Raw genomic sequence first — 14,646 nt, 5'->3', positions numbered from 1 at the left:
CCATTTAGGAGAATGTTTAGTTGTCTTTTTTGTTGTTGTTGCAGGAGAGATAAAATTTTGTTTTAAATTATGTAGCTGATATAGTAATTGAAAGCTAAATTGTATAGAATTTTCTTGCTGTATTTTTTTTTTTGCAAAGGTTGCTACTGTTATTTTGAAATGGTTTTATTCACAATTATCAAGAATTTCTTTTAGAAAGTTAGCTTGTTAATTTGGAGATGGAGAATGTAATTTATTTTCACAAAAATGCATTTTTCAAACCGAGTCAAGGGAAAATTATGTTTCCTTTTCATGTGATCTTAGGGAAATTTTTTGAACTTTCTCTTCATGTGACATCATAAGACAAACTAAAATGTTTGGAAATTACTGCTAAAATTTTTATTTAACTGATAATTTTTTATACATTATAAAGAAAAGCCAGAAAGTTAGTCCAGAAAGTAGCACAGATCATACATGAAATGTCCTAATTCTATGATATTGCTAAATTACACCAAAAAGTATGTCACCTGCAATTAGAAACAGAATCCGGAATAATCATTAATTTACTCACTGTTTTCTGCTGAGTTTTTTACCATGATGTCACACTTTCTAGCCAGCCAGCAGACTGAAATATCACTGTATTGTTTTTTTCCAGCCTTTCATTTCAAAATGGTAAAGTAGGCAAACGCCTCATATATCTTTTTCTTTTGAATATACTGATTGCTTATTTATATCAGGGTCATCTTAACACTTTTACTGGGTCTTGCTGCAATGTTCAGCTGCACTGAATGCATTGCCAACTCTGTAAGAAGGGTTGTAGCAATAAGCCTGTCAACATTTCCAATATTCTCAATCTAAACTCAAGTGATGGTTTTGCTAATAACTCTGGTATAGCTGGAAAGGGAAAAGGCTGGAGGAAGGATTCATTCTCTATTTCCTTTAAGCTTGGGAGGAGAGGACAGGGAAGGAAAGAAATTAAAAACTAGCTTCCTCATTCCTAAATAAGATAACTCCATTGTAATCCTGAGATCATTTCCCCATGCTTAGCTACGTTGGCACAAAAGGCGTTTAATATAACACATTGAGGAGAATGAATCTTTATAGCAAGGAAGGAGACAGGAAATTCAGAATTTAAGAGCATCTGCCTTTGAATTTTCTTAATGATAATAAGATAATGATAGTTAGAAAATGTGAATGCCACATCAATATTTTACTTTTCCATATCCTTCATCTCCAGCTTCCATATTCCAGAATGGTAGAACTCATGACTGAAAAGAGCTATAAGCAGAATCAACAGACCTTGTACTTTCTGAATTAATTATTTCAGTCATGCATGCCTCAGGACTTGCTTGCAGGGGTATGCTGAAAATAGATTCAACTTGTGAAGCTGAATATTGGTGTGGCTGTGAAGACTGGGAAGGTCTTTCCTTTCCCAGACACTTCTTTCTGACCCTTTTCACCATCTTCACCTGGGGTGTTCTCAAGAGAGGAGACTTGCATCAATTTGGTCATGCAAAAAGCAGAAGATTATGTTCATTTCTACCTCTGCAAAGCAGACACCCTTAGCTAATTTAACAGCACTCAGCAAATTGTGCATAGTTGGAGCAGGGAGTGAGGGTGAATACATTACCAAGTTGTTTGTGCAGAGGAATTTAAGTAAAAAGTTGTCACACTGAGCCACACAATTCTAGTTTGGATAGTACCAGTCCTTAGGGATAGATTTTCAAAGCTGTAGGAATTCTGCTGACATTGATGGATTACTCAGTGTCTCTCCAAATCTTTCACATTTCTTTAATATGGGAAAGTCAATTATCTGTTATCCCAAAACAGTAACAACATGACATGTAAACAGATGGGTCCATTGTTTCAGATTTGGTCAGACACTTCCTATGACTCTCTGTAAATTTAGTATTTATGCCAGAGTCAATGATCTATCCTCATTGTGATTGTATGAGTTATACAGATTTTGCAAAGAGAATAATAAATGGGGCCAATGCTCAAATTCATATCAAGACGGGGATCAGAGTCAAGAAAGTTCCATTTGTAAAATGTACATTTGTTCTTCCAAAAATGCCAGGTAAATGTTTTCAACTGCTGAAGAAAATGCTGATCAAACACTTCTGGGACCTGTAATATTTCATACACGGAACAGAAATAACTAATGGAAATACCAGGGATTTATTTGGTTTTTTTCTTTCTTCTATAACACTGGCATGCATTCATGTGCAGCATTTCTAAGTGTTCACAGACCATCAGTAAAGAAACAGTATACTTATTTCTGGAAAAATTGGCAATAGGAGATCTTGGAGAGTGTGCATCAAATTGCAGTGTGAGTAATGAGGGGAAAAAACAAAAAAAAATTGGCAAACATGGCACGAGAGTTAACAACAGTTAGAGAGATGTGACTTGGCTACTGGAGGTTTGCTTCATGCATTTCTAGTAAGCTGCATAATTCTTCACAATTTCCTACTACAATTTTTAAATAAAACACCATTTTCTAAGCATTCTTTCCATAACCTTAGCAACACAAGTAGGAAGAGGGAGAAATTGCAGATGGAAATCCTGTCTGTCTGATCTCATCTAGGTGGAGCAGTAAATGTCTTGAGGGATAAAGTGCCAAGATCTCTCAGAGGTTTTCTGCTCCAGTACAGATAACAAAGCAAGCTGCTTCTCAGGTTCTTCCTGCTCCAGGCAAAGTATGGATGCTTCTCTTCTGGTGTATGAAAAGTGTCTTGCAGTGCTAGAACAGACCTAATCTGGTTCCAAAATGCTGCTGCTTAGATCTGGCTTACATAGGTCAACAACTTGGTGAGTGCTCATTTTGAGGGTATAACTTTGGGGATATTATATTGGCTGGCACAATGGATTGTAGCAAGTTGGGTGAGGATGTTTGGAACATCTTCATTCCATAGTCATAAGCTAGTGCCCCCAGTGCCCCTATTTGCCTAGGAAAAAAAAAACCCAACTCTTTGTTGAGTCAAAATTACTGACTATGACATTGAAAGAAACAGCAATTCATTCCTGAGAATTTTTTTTTTTTTATAAACCTGGAAATAGAATTTTTATTCAACCATTTAGTCTCCAACAGTGTATACACTGTTAATTTTTCTTGTATTATATCAGGCATATCATTCCACTACCTTGGAAATCAAGGTAATTTCTTAAATACACTGCAGAGATTTTGTTTCTAATATAAACATTCAGTGAAGGGTAGTACACATCTGTATACTGCTCCAATAATGAACATAAATTTATATGAAATATTAGGTGACTGTGATTGCTAAAAAGACACTGGAGTCTGTACAGGTAGTGATTTTCCTTTTAAGTTGTAGCTAATATTGAAATTGGAAGTGAAATTCAGCTCTTCAGTTTGATTACCTAAGTATAGATGCATGTGACATAGACAAGGAATGTGCAAGTTTTACCAGGGCTTGTAGTGGTAGGAGAGGGGGAAATGGCTTCAAGAAGATAGGTTTAGATGAGATATTAGAAAAATAGTCTTTGCCATGAGGATGGTAGGGCACTTGAACAGGTTGTCCAGAGCAATTTGGATGACTCACCCCAGGATGGGCTCTGAGCAACCTGGTCTAGTGGAAAGTGTCCCTGCCCATGGCTGGGGAATTGGAACAAGATGATCTGTAAGGTCTCTTCCAATACAAACTATTCTGTGATCAAAGTTGGTGGAAATTTAAGGTGAAAAGTGCCTAGCTATGGTTGTCTGATATAATTTTAGGCTGTGGTTATACTGAATGGCCCACTGCTCCTCCTGTAGGATAAAGGTCAGCTGCAGGTCCTGAATCATATCTGCAATTTTCAGATGGCCCTGGGTTCCTCCAGTGCTTAGTAATTAGATCTCATCCATGGTCAGTACAGGCAGTGCAGTTAAAATGTGTATTTGGATTGTTCTAAAGTGGAGCTGAAGGAGCTGGCAAATCTTTGCTGACAGCATTAATAGATCTGTGGTTCTGATAATGAGTGCTTACAAACCCAGCTCCCAGGTAGACAGCTGCACTGAAGTATCCAACCTGCACACCAAATAACATGCTGCTTATCTACCTATATTTTTATCTGAGTCTGAAGGGAAAAAATATAGGATTTTTGCTTTGTTTGTTTGTTTGTTTGTGATTTTTTTTGTTGTTGTTGTTTGTTTTGGTTTTTGCTTTTTTTTTTTTACAGATATAGCAATAAATGGTATCAAGGTCAAAATATTGAGATTCCTCCTTTCTTTTCCCCTCTCCCTATCTTACTTGCCATGCCACCAACCCCATACCAGTAAAAAATATTGATTTGAAACACAAGTAAAATCTTTTGTCTTCATCTTTCACTGGTTTTCAGTGCTTAGATGTTTGCATCCCTTGAATTTGCTTGAATTTGTCAAAAGACACCTTTCAAGTCAAAAGTAATTCTGTAGTGCCTTGTGATTTATCATCTTAGTGTCCTGTATTTAGATGAAAGATGAAAAAGAAAATACAAGTTTATGCAACATTCCACTTTGGATCAGTCTATTCTGGAAGAGCAACGTAGATTTAGACACAAGAAAAAATAACATCAAAATCAAAAGAATGTGTTAGTATAATTTTGAAATATTTGATTATATTGGTTCAGCAGCACTCTGGGTTAACTTGAAGGGAGTACTTTTCAGAGACAACAGAGGGAAGATATTATTTAGCATCCTGATCTTGTCTGGGTAATTGTGAAGTGCGCAGAGTATTCCTCTTAAAAAAACCAAGTGCATATTCTGCAGAAATCTTGTTTGGAGCCTGATGTCAGGCAAAGGCAGCAACTTGGACACGCCTGTCTAGACAACATGTAACTCATCGAGCATCTCAATTAAATATGATGTCTTAGAGTTGTGGCACAAGAGCTCTCAAGGGATTTATTTATTTTATTGAGCGTGACTGCAAGATCTGATAAATAAGCATTTCTGTGACAAGTCGTTGAGAAATGTGGCTGGTGATAACAGTTTGGTAAAACTGTATATAGCATTTTTTTAATATTCCTGTGTATCCAATCCAGACTGAAATGCTCTTACAGATGTATACAGAAAAAGACATGTGAATAAAGCAAAATGCATACTTTTTTCCAAACAAAAGAGAAGTAGAAATTTCTAACCACTTTCATAATCACTGTCTTTGTAAGCCATGAATGGTGGTTTTGAAATTTTGCATATTGATTGCTAATTTCAGCCAGTCCCAGGTTTTAGTAACTAAAGATTCATGTGTGTTGTGCATGAGAGCTAAACTAGAAAGTTCTGTGGCTAAATAAATTACCAGTTTGTTTGCAAACTGTTTAAAACCAGTGTCCCCCAGGGAAGCCATGGTGATGCAGTTTGTCCTGTGTTGCTCAGGTTCTCTGATGGTCTGTCTATATGCTTTATATGCTGTTCAGTCATGCTGGACTGAACAGCATGACTCTGGCAAAGGCTGGTGCTGAGTGAGGTGTATGTGGACACCTATCAAAGCTTCAGAATAAATTTATCCCTGCAGGTAAAATGCTACTGCTTTAATTAACCCATGCTCCTGCCTGTATTGTATTGATCATACATGTTCCTACAACTGATTGCTCTGCAATTTTGGCACCAAACCCTGGCGGATCCCTGAAACACAATATCAACAACTCAGGAACTGCAACTCATACCAGTGAGCATAGAGGCAGCTTCCTGCACTGTCCTATGGAAAGCCCTGATCAACTACAAACGATACCTGCTAATAGCAACTTAATGCTTCAAATATGTCACATTTTCCATACCAATTTATATTTGCCATTTTCCCTCCTGATGTGGTCTCAGGGCTCTTGGTTGGGTCTTGGTTGCTGTTTTCCTCGCATGTCTTCCAACAGAGAATTGCCATAGAACAGGAAATAAGGATGACTTGCATCTCCTGGCATTTGAATATACAGTGGAGGAATACAAAGGCTACAGAGAGTTTAAAGTTACTATAATACTTGGATGAAAAAAAAAAAAGAAGAGGGTGTGTAATACTAAATTGAACTTACACATTTTAGGGGATGGAAAAAAATTGCCCAAGTGTGGCTGTAAGTAGGTCAAAGTACATATGCTCAGAAACACAGTTTGTCATACTCCACACAGGAAGTGGATCTTTAAAAGACTAAATCTTTAAAATCTAACTTGGCAAAAATGTAGTTATTTATGGTATTATCTGGAGCCATAAGCCCCCAAGAATGGAGCTGGTAACAGATGTGGTGTCTTAACCACTAAGGCTCTGTAGTCTAGTCCTGGCAGATTGGTTTTCATGTTTACAAAAAGTCATTTTTACAGTTTCAGTTTCACGAACCCTTCAGTCATTTATACATATCTAAAAATGAGAATATAAGCTCTAAAACCTGTGTCATAATTGCCTCAAAATTAAAGGTCTGCTAGACATTTTTTGGGCATTGTATTGAAATAGTTCTTTTTATTTTCTTTTAGTGGAGAGGATGCTACACAGAGCAGTTAATAAAGATGCATTTTCAGAATGTCATTTCTCAGACTTCTGCTCCAGCAAATCAGGAACAAAGCTGCATAATAAATATTTCCCTACTGTAATTGGGTTTTGAGTGACTGGTGATTTGGCTTTTTTTCCTTTCTTAAGTAAGGCATTGCAGAGATTTTTGCTCTTTTGAAGCTTGTCTCATATGACAAGACAGTCCAAAGGGTTTTATAAGCCTGCTGTAATGACCCCTAAATAGGCTGACAGTTTTATAGCAGTCCCCAAGAGGGAAGCTTCCTTTCAAAAGCAGCTGAATATCATGGAAAAGGCAGTGACTCCACATTGAGTTTTCACTAAGCTGCAAAGACTAAATGGCTTTCCGGATTAATAACAGTTTTATGGCATCCTTCTCTTACAGAATGTCTGTCAGCATGTGTGACTCTCCATTATATGTGCTGTAAGGAGCTCAGAAAAGTGCAGTTTAAAACCTGTGAACTTAAATTGTTACAAAGCTGCATAAAGCCTTGTGTCTGCATGGCGGGGGAGAGATGTGAGATAAATCTTTTATTTCATCCCAGCTGATGACAGCGTTTAATGTTTACTATAGCAGCCTCTGGGTGTAAATCTGTGAGATTCTGGGCAAAGTGACTTCTATACTGGTCCTGTTGAAAACCTGAGTGTGGGGACTATTGCACACACAGACAATAGGCTTTCAGCACTTGCAGAGTACTCATGTAGCCTCTTCTTGGAGAATATAGTGTGAGAGGACATTTTTAATACCAAAGCACTCAAATGCAGAATCTCCTCTTCCATTAGTTTGGCTTCCTCTCATTTATTAGTAATTAAATTAGCTGTTCAAAATGGATTTTGCTAGGGTTTTTGTCATCAACAGTGATATTCACAAGTCGGTGGCTGATGTCAACTATGCCCATATTGCTATATATATATGTATATTCCCTTAGATATTAAAAAAAAAAAAGAAAAAGAAAACGCAGCAGATTGCAGCTCTGTCACTGTGAAAGCAGCAAGTCACTGAAAAAACACCTCTCTAAATTGCATGTTTTCTCAGTAGATTAGTACAGAACAAAGACTTTTGTTAAGAAATTGAACAGGAGAGAGTTCATCCTTGATGCAAAGTGCTTATGAAATTGGTAATTCTGAGCACCTCAGAGCAATCAAGGTTCCTAAGCAGCAGCCCCAATATATATCCTCCGTAAGACTATGCTGCAATCCACATGTACCTTACCACTGAAATTAGAGCTCTCATGTTTTGAGAGGCCAGTTCAAGTTAAGTATTCCTCAGGGTTCTTTGACTATCAGATTCTATAAACCTGTAAATCATAGCATTGCTATGTTGTGATTGTATTTACAGTATTCTATTAGAATGAGCTATGTGGCAGCAGCATGCATAGTGTCTCTAACCCCATTTCCCGTGGCCTTAATCTTCCCTCTAGGACCCCATCTCAGGATAGGTGATCCTCTCTTGTACTGTCTCATCTCCTGTGCTAATGGCTATTCTAATAGGAATATTCTCCATGTGTCTTTGCCACCTGCCCCTGTCTCAGTCAGTGTCTGCCTAAAGAAAATGTGAATAAATGAGGAAAATCAGTTGCAGCAGCATACACACATGCTTCTCCTGCTCAGGTAATGCAGAATGTGACCATGCATCTCTCTTGCCCTTTCTCAGGGCCCAGAAGCGTGCTGTCAAGAAGAGGCTTTCCATCACTCTGCAATGCAGAGCTAGCTCAAGTCCTATCCAAGCTGTCAACTCTGTTCTCCCTCTTGGGCTGCTTTTAGGTAGTGGGGATTAATAATGCTCAGAAATCTAAAAGCAATTTTCTAGCAAAAGTCTGAAACAATTCAGAAGTCACTTTTGGCTGTATTTTACTGATGTGATAGGCAGAGATAACATAAGAGAGTAGCCAGCATTACATGTGATTGGGTAAAAGTACAAATAGTTTTGAGGAAGCTGTTTTGGCTGTATGTGTGCAGGGGCCCATTGTTGTTGTCTCATTTAAACAGAAAAGTTTTTTTGGTTCTGCAAAATGGATTGCCAGAACGGCTTTATTCCTTAGGAACTAATTGTAATTGCTAGCTTATTTCCTTTATCTAAGTATCCAAAGAAGTATTGATATCTTTGGTTTTTTTGCTGAAAAGTAGTCTGTTTTAAAATATAGAATTGCATATTTTCTTCTTTCAGGGTTTTCATTTCAGTCTACAAATGCACCTTATGGAAAACACAATTCTCTGATTAATTTCATAGGCTATTAATGTAGAAATGTTTGCATTCAGAAGTAATGACAATGAAATTAGTAACTGGTGATAAATTTTCTTGGAACTAATTTTTTTGGGGCCAATATTAGCAGAAATTTCATTTAATTTAAAAATAAACCTAATCTGTGAGTTGAGCAATATTTGAGCAATTTGTTAATGTATTTTGTTAGAAATCACATACCAGACCTTCCATTCACAGTGATAAAAATTAAGTATCTATAAAGTCTACCACCATATCCTTGAGGGCTTCAGACTTTTTACATTATGTTGTCTTCTCAGTTGAAGACGGAAATGCACTTTCAATACAGTAGCATATTTAAAGGGACAAGAGTTATCAAATGAAATGCAGTCTTCCTGTCTTCTATTGCATCTGGCAATAACTCATGGCACTTGATAAGGAAGATCTGATGATGAGGATCCTTGGATGGGATGATTGATGTATTGATTGATAAATCAATTGATTTTTCATTGATAATGTCACAAAGAATGTTCCAGTACTGGGGGAAGGCAGCCAGAACTATCTGCTGGAATGTAATGACCATCAGCTTGGCTGATCCATGACTATTTGCCTTCTGGATGTCTTCCTTTCCTTTCTCAGGAAAGCAAGACATTTTCTACAACATACTATTGTGCAACAGCAGAGCTCATTCCTGATTGCTTTTCCTCTGGTTGAAGTTATTAGTTTTCTTCAATTACAATCTTACACAGAGAGAGTTTGAGAGATGGCAGAACTTCTTGTTCAGTAATGTCTGCGGTTTGGGTCAAATTGAATCCAGTGTTTAAAAACAAAATATTCATGCAGTTGGATTCAACAGCAACTCTTACTCCTAAATCTTGTTTGATAATATCCTCTGTCTCCTAGAGATTTATATTACTTTTCAATATCTGTTAAATAAAAATGTGGCAGGAAAATAATTAAATCTAAAAAGTCACATTATGTGATTCTGTCATGGAATCGTGTCCTCATTGTGTCTTGGTTTGAAAAGACAGGTGTCTGCTAAGGAAGGCAGGAGCCTCCCTTGAAATGGAAAATATAAACCCCCTCACTACAAATTATTAGAATTTTGAAATTAAGCTGCTCTCAGGCAAAGATATGGGAGTAGGAACAACAGTTCTTTATTAGGGAAGAAAAAAGAAATAAAATAAACAATGCAGTAATACAAAACAACAGAGTCAAAATACAACCTGACATCCTGTGGGTCAGGGTGTTGGTAGCAGTCTAATTAAAATGGTGGCTGCAGTTCTCCTGGAGTGACAGATGTGGTTCTGTTGGAGCAGTGATCCTGTAGAAGGATGTAGCTTTCCTCTGAAGGTTCAATAGTGGTATAAATGTCCTGGTCTTCTTCTGGGAATCCAGTGGGAAAAGGCTACTGGGGTGTTCCAAACCTCAGATTATATCCAGGTAGGAATGCTTGGCTCCTCCCACTGGGTGGAGCATTTCACAATGGATGATGTAATTTTTGTCAGTCATGCAGTGAGACTCAGTGGCCCATTAACAGAAGATATTTCCCAGAGGGAGGATGTGTCATGAAAGAGATAAAGAAAACTGCCCAATTAACACAAGATAACGGCCCCACCTCTAACAGATGGGAATAGAATACACACCCCTACCCACATTTTGCAGCTCAGGAACATTGAGAGCAAGCTTTATTGTTTCATGTTAGTTTTGGTACTATTTTCATGCCTATTTTTGGCCAGAATCCCAGATAATAATTTGAACTAATGTCAGAGGCATAATGTAGTTGTTACTTTTAAAAATCACATATAGTTACTTTATGTTATCTTGATTGTGAAAGATCACATCACACATTGGAAGCCTTAATCTGTTAAGCGACAGCAGTTACTGATTAAATGAATATGTGACATTTAGACTGTATTTGGGATTATCTGAATATCTAATGTATGGAATGGATGTTAAGTCTTTGAATTTGACACACCAAGTATTTAAAGAAGGCTTAATCTTCAGTTGTGCTGAGCTTTTGTGAGTAGTGCATATATTCAGCTTTCCTGAAAAATTCAGTTGTATTTGGAGAAGTATGGGAATATATTCAAAGTGTCATCACTTGTGAAAGTGTCATCACTTAGCTTGTGAAAGCTAAGAAATTAATTTCTACAATCAACAAATAAGATGTCAACTCAGCATCAAGTATTGCCTGAGGTTAAAAATAACTTATCTCCCCAAAAGAAAAGTGTTATGAGAGATATTCTAATAAATATTCCCTTTATAGTCACAAGGGTTGCCAACAGTAATCCTCATAGCTGGTGCAAAGAATATCTGGGAAAATCCATTGCTTTAATGCTGTACTGTTCAAAAGAAGAAAGCTGCTATGTACTTCATATATAAACAGAATTTGGACAGAATTGCACATTTAGAGATCCAGTGGGAGATAATGCTCATATCCCCCAAATACCTAAAAAAGAAAAAAGAAAGCTTTCTCGAAGTAGTAAAGGGTATGTTCTCTGCTTTTTTTGCTTTCCTTTCGGTAACATGCTTCTATGTCACTAATAGATACTTAAGAAGTTTGTTCCTCATCATAATTGTATCTTTATAAAATTCTAATTATCAGTAAAACTCTAAATCTGTCTCATATAACTATTAAAATTATTTTCTTCATTGAGTAGTTTACATCCAAATTCAGTAAAATTTCTTAAACATTTTTCCATCTTCTTGTATGTATCTACCTGTAGGGAATGGAATGTATTATGAAGCAGGTGCAATCAGTCAAAGAATATAAACAGGTCTGACAGAATGAAAAGTTGTAGGTATCTAATGATACCAATGAAATAATATTTATTAAAGATTCCAAGAATTTCATTTCCATGGTAATGCAAATTAGGAACTATGAAAGCAGTGACTTGGAACAGAAGCTTAGATCCTAACCTTATTTGGAGCTCCCAAGCTGCTCACATCAACTTTAGTTGTTAGCTGCCTGTGCCTTTTTGTGTCAGATTGTAAATTTACAGATGGGATTAAGAAAATTTAGGATGTGGAGAGAAAGAATTAATAATATATTCATAAAATACATCTGCATGAAGGCTATCAAGAGGAATTCTGCCTTCTATCATTTAAGTAGAAGCAAAGAATCTAAGATTATTTAACTTGGATTAAAATACTAAATGAGACCTTTTATATACAAAATTTGTTAGACATAAACAATTCCTCACACAGTGCCAAAATCTTGAGATGAAGGCTGTAATTTAAGTGTTTGATTTACAATCTGTATGGTGAATCTGCTTTAGGCATGGGTCAAGATACCATTTGAAACATTCTTATAGAGTTACCAACTAGGCTCAGGGCTAGAGCCTTCTAGTTGTGGAAGTGGGGGTTTAGGTACTAGAAATTAACTGGGGTAGCTTTATTAACTATAAAATAATTGAAATGCAAAAAAAACTTTGCACAGTTTTGACTATAGTTTAAGTATTGCATGTTTATCTGAAACAAACTGTAATTACTTGTTATTTGTCTCTGGATCTCTTTCTTTGAGATTTTGTATGCCTTAAATGTGACCAATATTTACTAAGGAATTTTTATTCAGAGTGGTAAATTGGACCGGGAATATACATATTTGTTTTCAAAACCTTTGAATTTACAGTACCTCTATTGTATACATGACTGCAATAACTGTTTCTGTTGACTATTAAAGGAGGAAAGAATTTGGTTAGATGTCTGGCTTTTGTCATCTTCCTGACAGTATAGTTTTAATTATGTTTACTTGTGTGACTAACCTAGAGTTAGTGAATCTGTTGAAAGTTGCTTCAGAATTGTTACTGAGATTTAGTGGAAATATAAAGTACATCCTGGCATGCAAAATACAGCAGAAGACACAGAAATTGTCAAGGAGAAAATAACCTGACTATATCTGCAACAGCTAACGTAAGATGCTTCAGTAATGATGTTAATGTAGGGTCAAATCCAGCTGAAACAGGATTTATGGTCAATATATTTACTCTAGGACATGAATGATGTCATTAGAATATAAGTCCTTGCCACGTGTGTGTCCAGCTCAGGATCATGTCAGTAGGAATGGGTTGGGTACGATCTGGGGATGTGGGGAGGGGAACTCAGCTCTGCAGGGCAGCACAGCCTGATTTGAGGATACTCCTGTGTGGCTGACTGGATACAGGAGGCACAGCAGGAGGGGAACGTCTTCATCACCAGGGTAATTCCAAATTCCATGTCCTCCTCTTCAATTTTCTATTGTACTTTTTATTTTCTGAGTTTATTTTCAAACTCTATCATCAAGGCTTTTGGGGGCTTTTTACTTTGTCTTAGAAGGGGAGGAACTGAGGAAGGAACTAAGAAATACTAGCATGTGCTACTTTTATAGAATTACTTGTAGCTATTCAGCAGAGAGCTGGCAATGCCGTTGATTTAAATATTTTGTGGTTGTCAAAGCTTGGTTTGAGTAAAGGAAGACTGGGAATCTGAAATGAGTTTAATTTCTTGCCTCAGACCACACACTTTTTTTCTTTTTTTCTTTTCTTCTGTCTTAGATAGGAAGGCAGAGACCTTCACAGTAATTAACCTTAACAAAAATTTGCTGTGATGGGAGCATGACAACAACTACTGTATTTTTTAAAACCACGAGAATTAGGAAGATTTCTTCCACAAATATGTATATGTTTTTCTGTCTTGAAAGGGCAAATCTACAGTAAAACAGATGTTCAGAGTTTTAAAAACACATAGCATTGTAAGCCTACAGCTATTAGGAATATTTTGGATGTTCTTAAATAGGATAGTCTAGTGAATTATGTTCAGAAATGTTAAAAACTACAATTTTTTTAAGGTGTTATCCATGAATAGTTCTTATGGCTTCGTTAGGGTATGACCATTGTTATAGGAATTGTTCATCTTGTTCCATAAGGCATCACACATTTTGCCATAGATTTCACTGATGTGCTTATTACACAACCTGTATAATTGGTACTTGAGATAGTGAACGTTATAATCATAATATAAGATGATTGCATGAGGTAACTGCCTTGTCAGCTGCTAGTGGGTTAGGAGCAGAGCTATCTCTGCAACATATTTACAATTCTTACTCTTTTTCCTGCATGGCTGAGGTTCTTCAAAGAGGAAAAGGACTCAGTATTTCAAGGGTGAGTTTTATATAAAACTAAGGTGCATCTTCAATTATAATCTGTTTTTTTTTTTCTGTGCTTTTTCCCTATTTCAGGAGGATACAGATCATAATTATTATACATCAAGGACGTATGGCCCCTATGATTCTACCAGCCGGGATTTGTGGGTCAATATAGACCAAATGGAGAAGGACAAAGTAAAGATTCATGGGATCCTTTCCAATACCCATCGTCAAGCAGCAGTAAGTTGTTTTTTTTTTTTTTTTTTTTTTTTTTAGCTAACATGAATATTTTCCCCCAGAGATCCACACAGCAGTATTACTAGGTAGCATGACTATTGTTCATAGAACTATGTCTTTGAGCTCTAGTTAAGCTGTGGAAGTCTTTACACTATTGTTATCAAAGGATTCCTTGAACTTTTGAACCTTCTGTAACAGTCCTTCAGAGATGCCTTTAAACATACGTTTAAAATTTTACTCTGTCCCTAAGAATCACAAACTATCAAAAGGTAAACCACTTGTGTTGCTGAAATCAGAGGGAATTTTACTGTTGAGTTGAATAGTAAAAGATCTCTGTTGAGGATGAAGTTGATGAAGTTTTAAGTTTCTCATGGAATGTTTGTGGTATGTTTGCACTTCTATTTTATATGAGGGTTCATTCTTATATTTCCGTTTGGGACAACTGATAAAGCTCATGAGATTGTCATATAGTAACAGAAATTATGGTTTTAGGTTATCAGCAAATAAATTTTAGGTTATCGGCAAATATATAAATTGGAGTGTAAATAACAATCATATTTAACTTATTGTAGTCATGCTGCTGGTAAGGTGGGTATGAAAATAATGGGCTTACACACCTAGAAATGGAATTAAATACTGTATGA

The 14,646-nt window shown here is 36.5% G+C and overlaps 1 protein-coding gene across 1 annotated transcript in view; it reads left to right on the top strand.

Moving 5' to 3' along the window:
• The window catches only part of PLXDC2 (plexin domain containing 2), a 257,062-nt gene that overhangs the window by 122,363 nt on the left and 120,053 nt on the right, over positions 1-14,646 (top strand). Inside the window, exon 3 of the mRNA XM_058805010.1 lies at positions 13,859-14,005. Within this exon, the coding sequence (XP_058660993.1) occupies positions 13,859-14,005 (147 nt within the window). The remainder of the gene's footprint in view (positions 1-13,858; positions 14,006-14,646) is intronic.

This window comes from Ammospiza caudacuta, chromosome 1 (genome assembly GCF_027887145.1).
Source record: "Ammospiza caudacuta isolate bAmmCau1 chromosome 1, bAmmCau1.pri, whole genome shotgun sequence".
NCBI classification, from domain to species: Eukaryota; Metazoa; Chordata; class Aves; order Passeriformes; family Passerellidae; genus Ammospiza; species Ammospiza caudacuta.
This window is presented reverse-complemented; position numbering and strand designations above follow the sequence as displayed.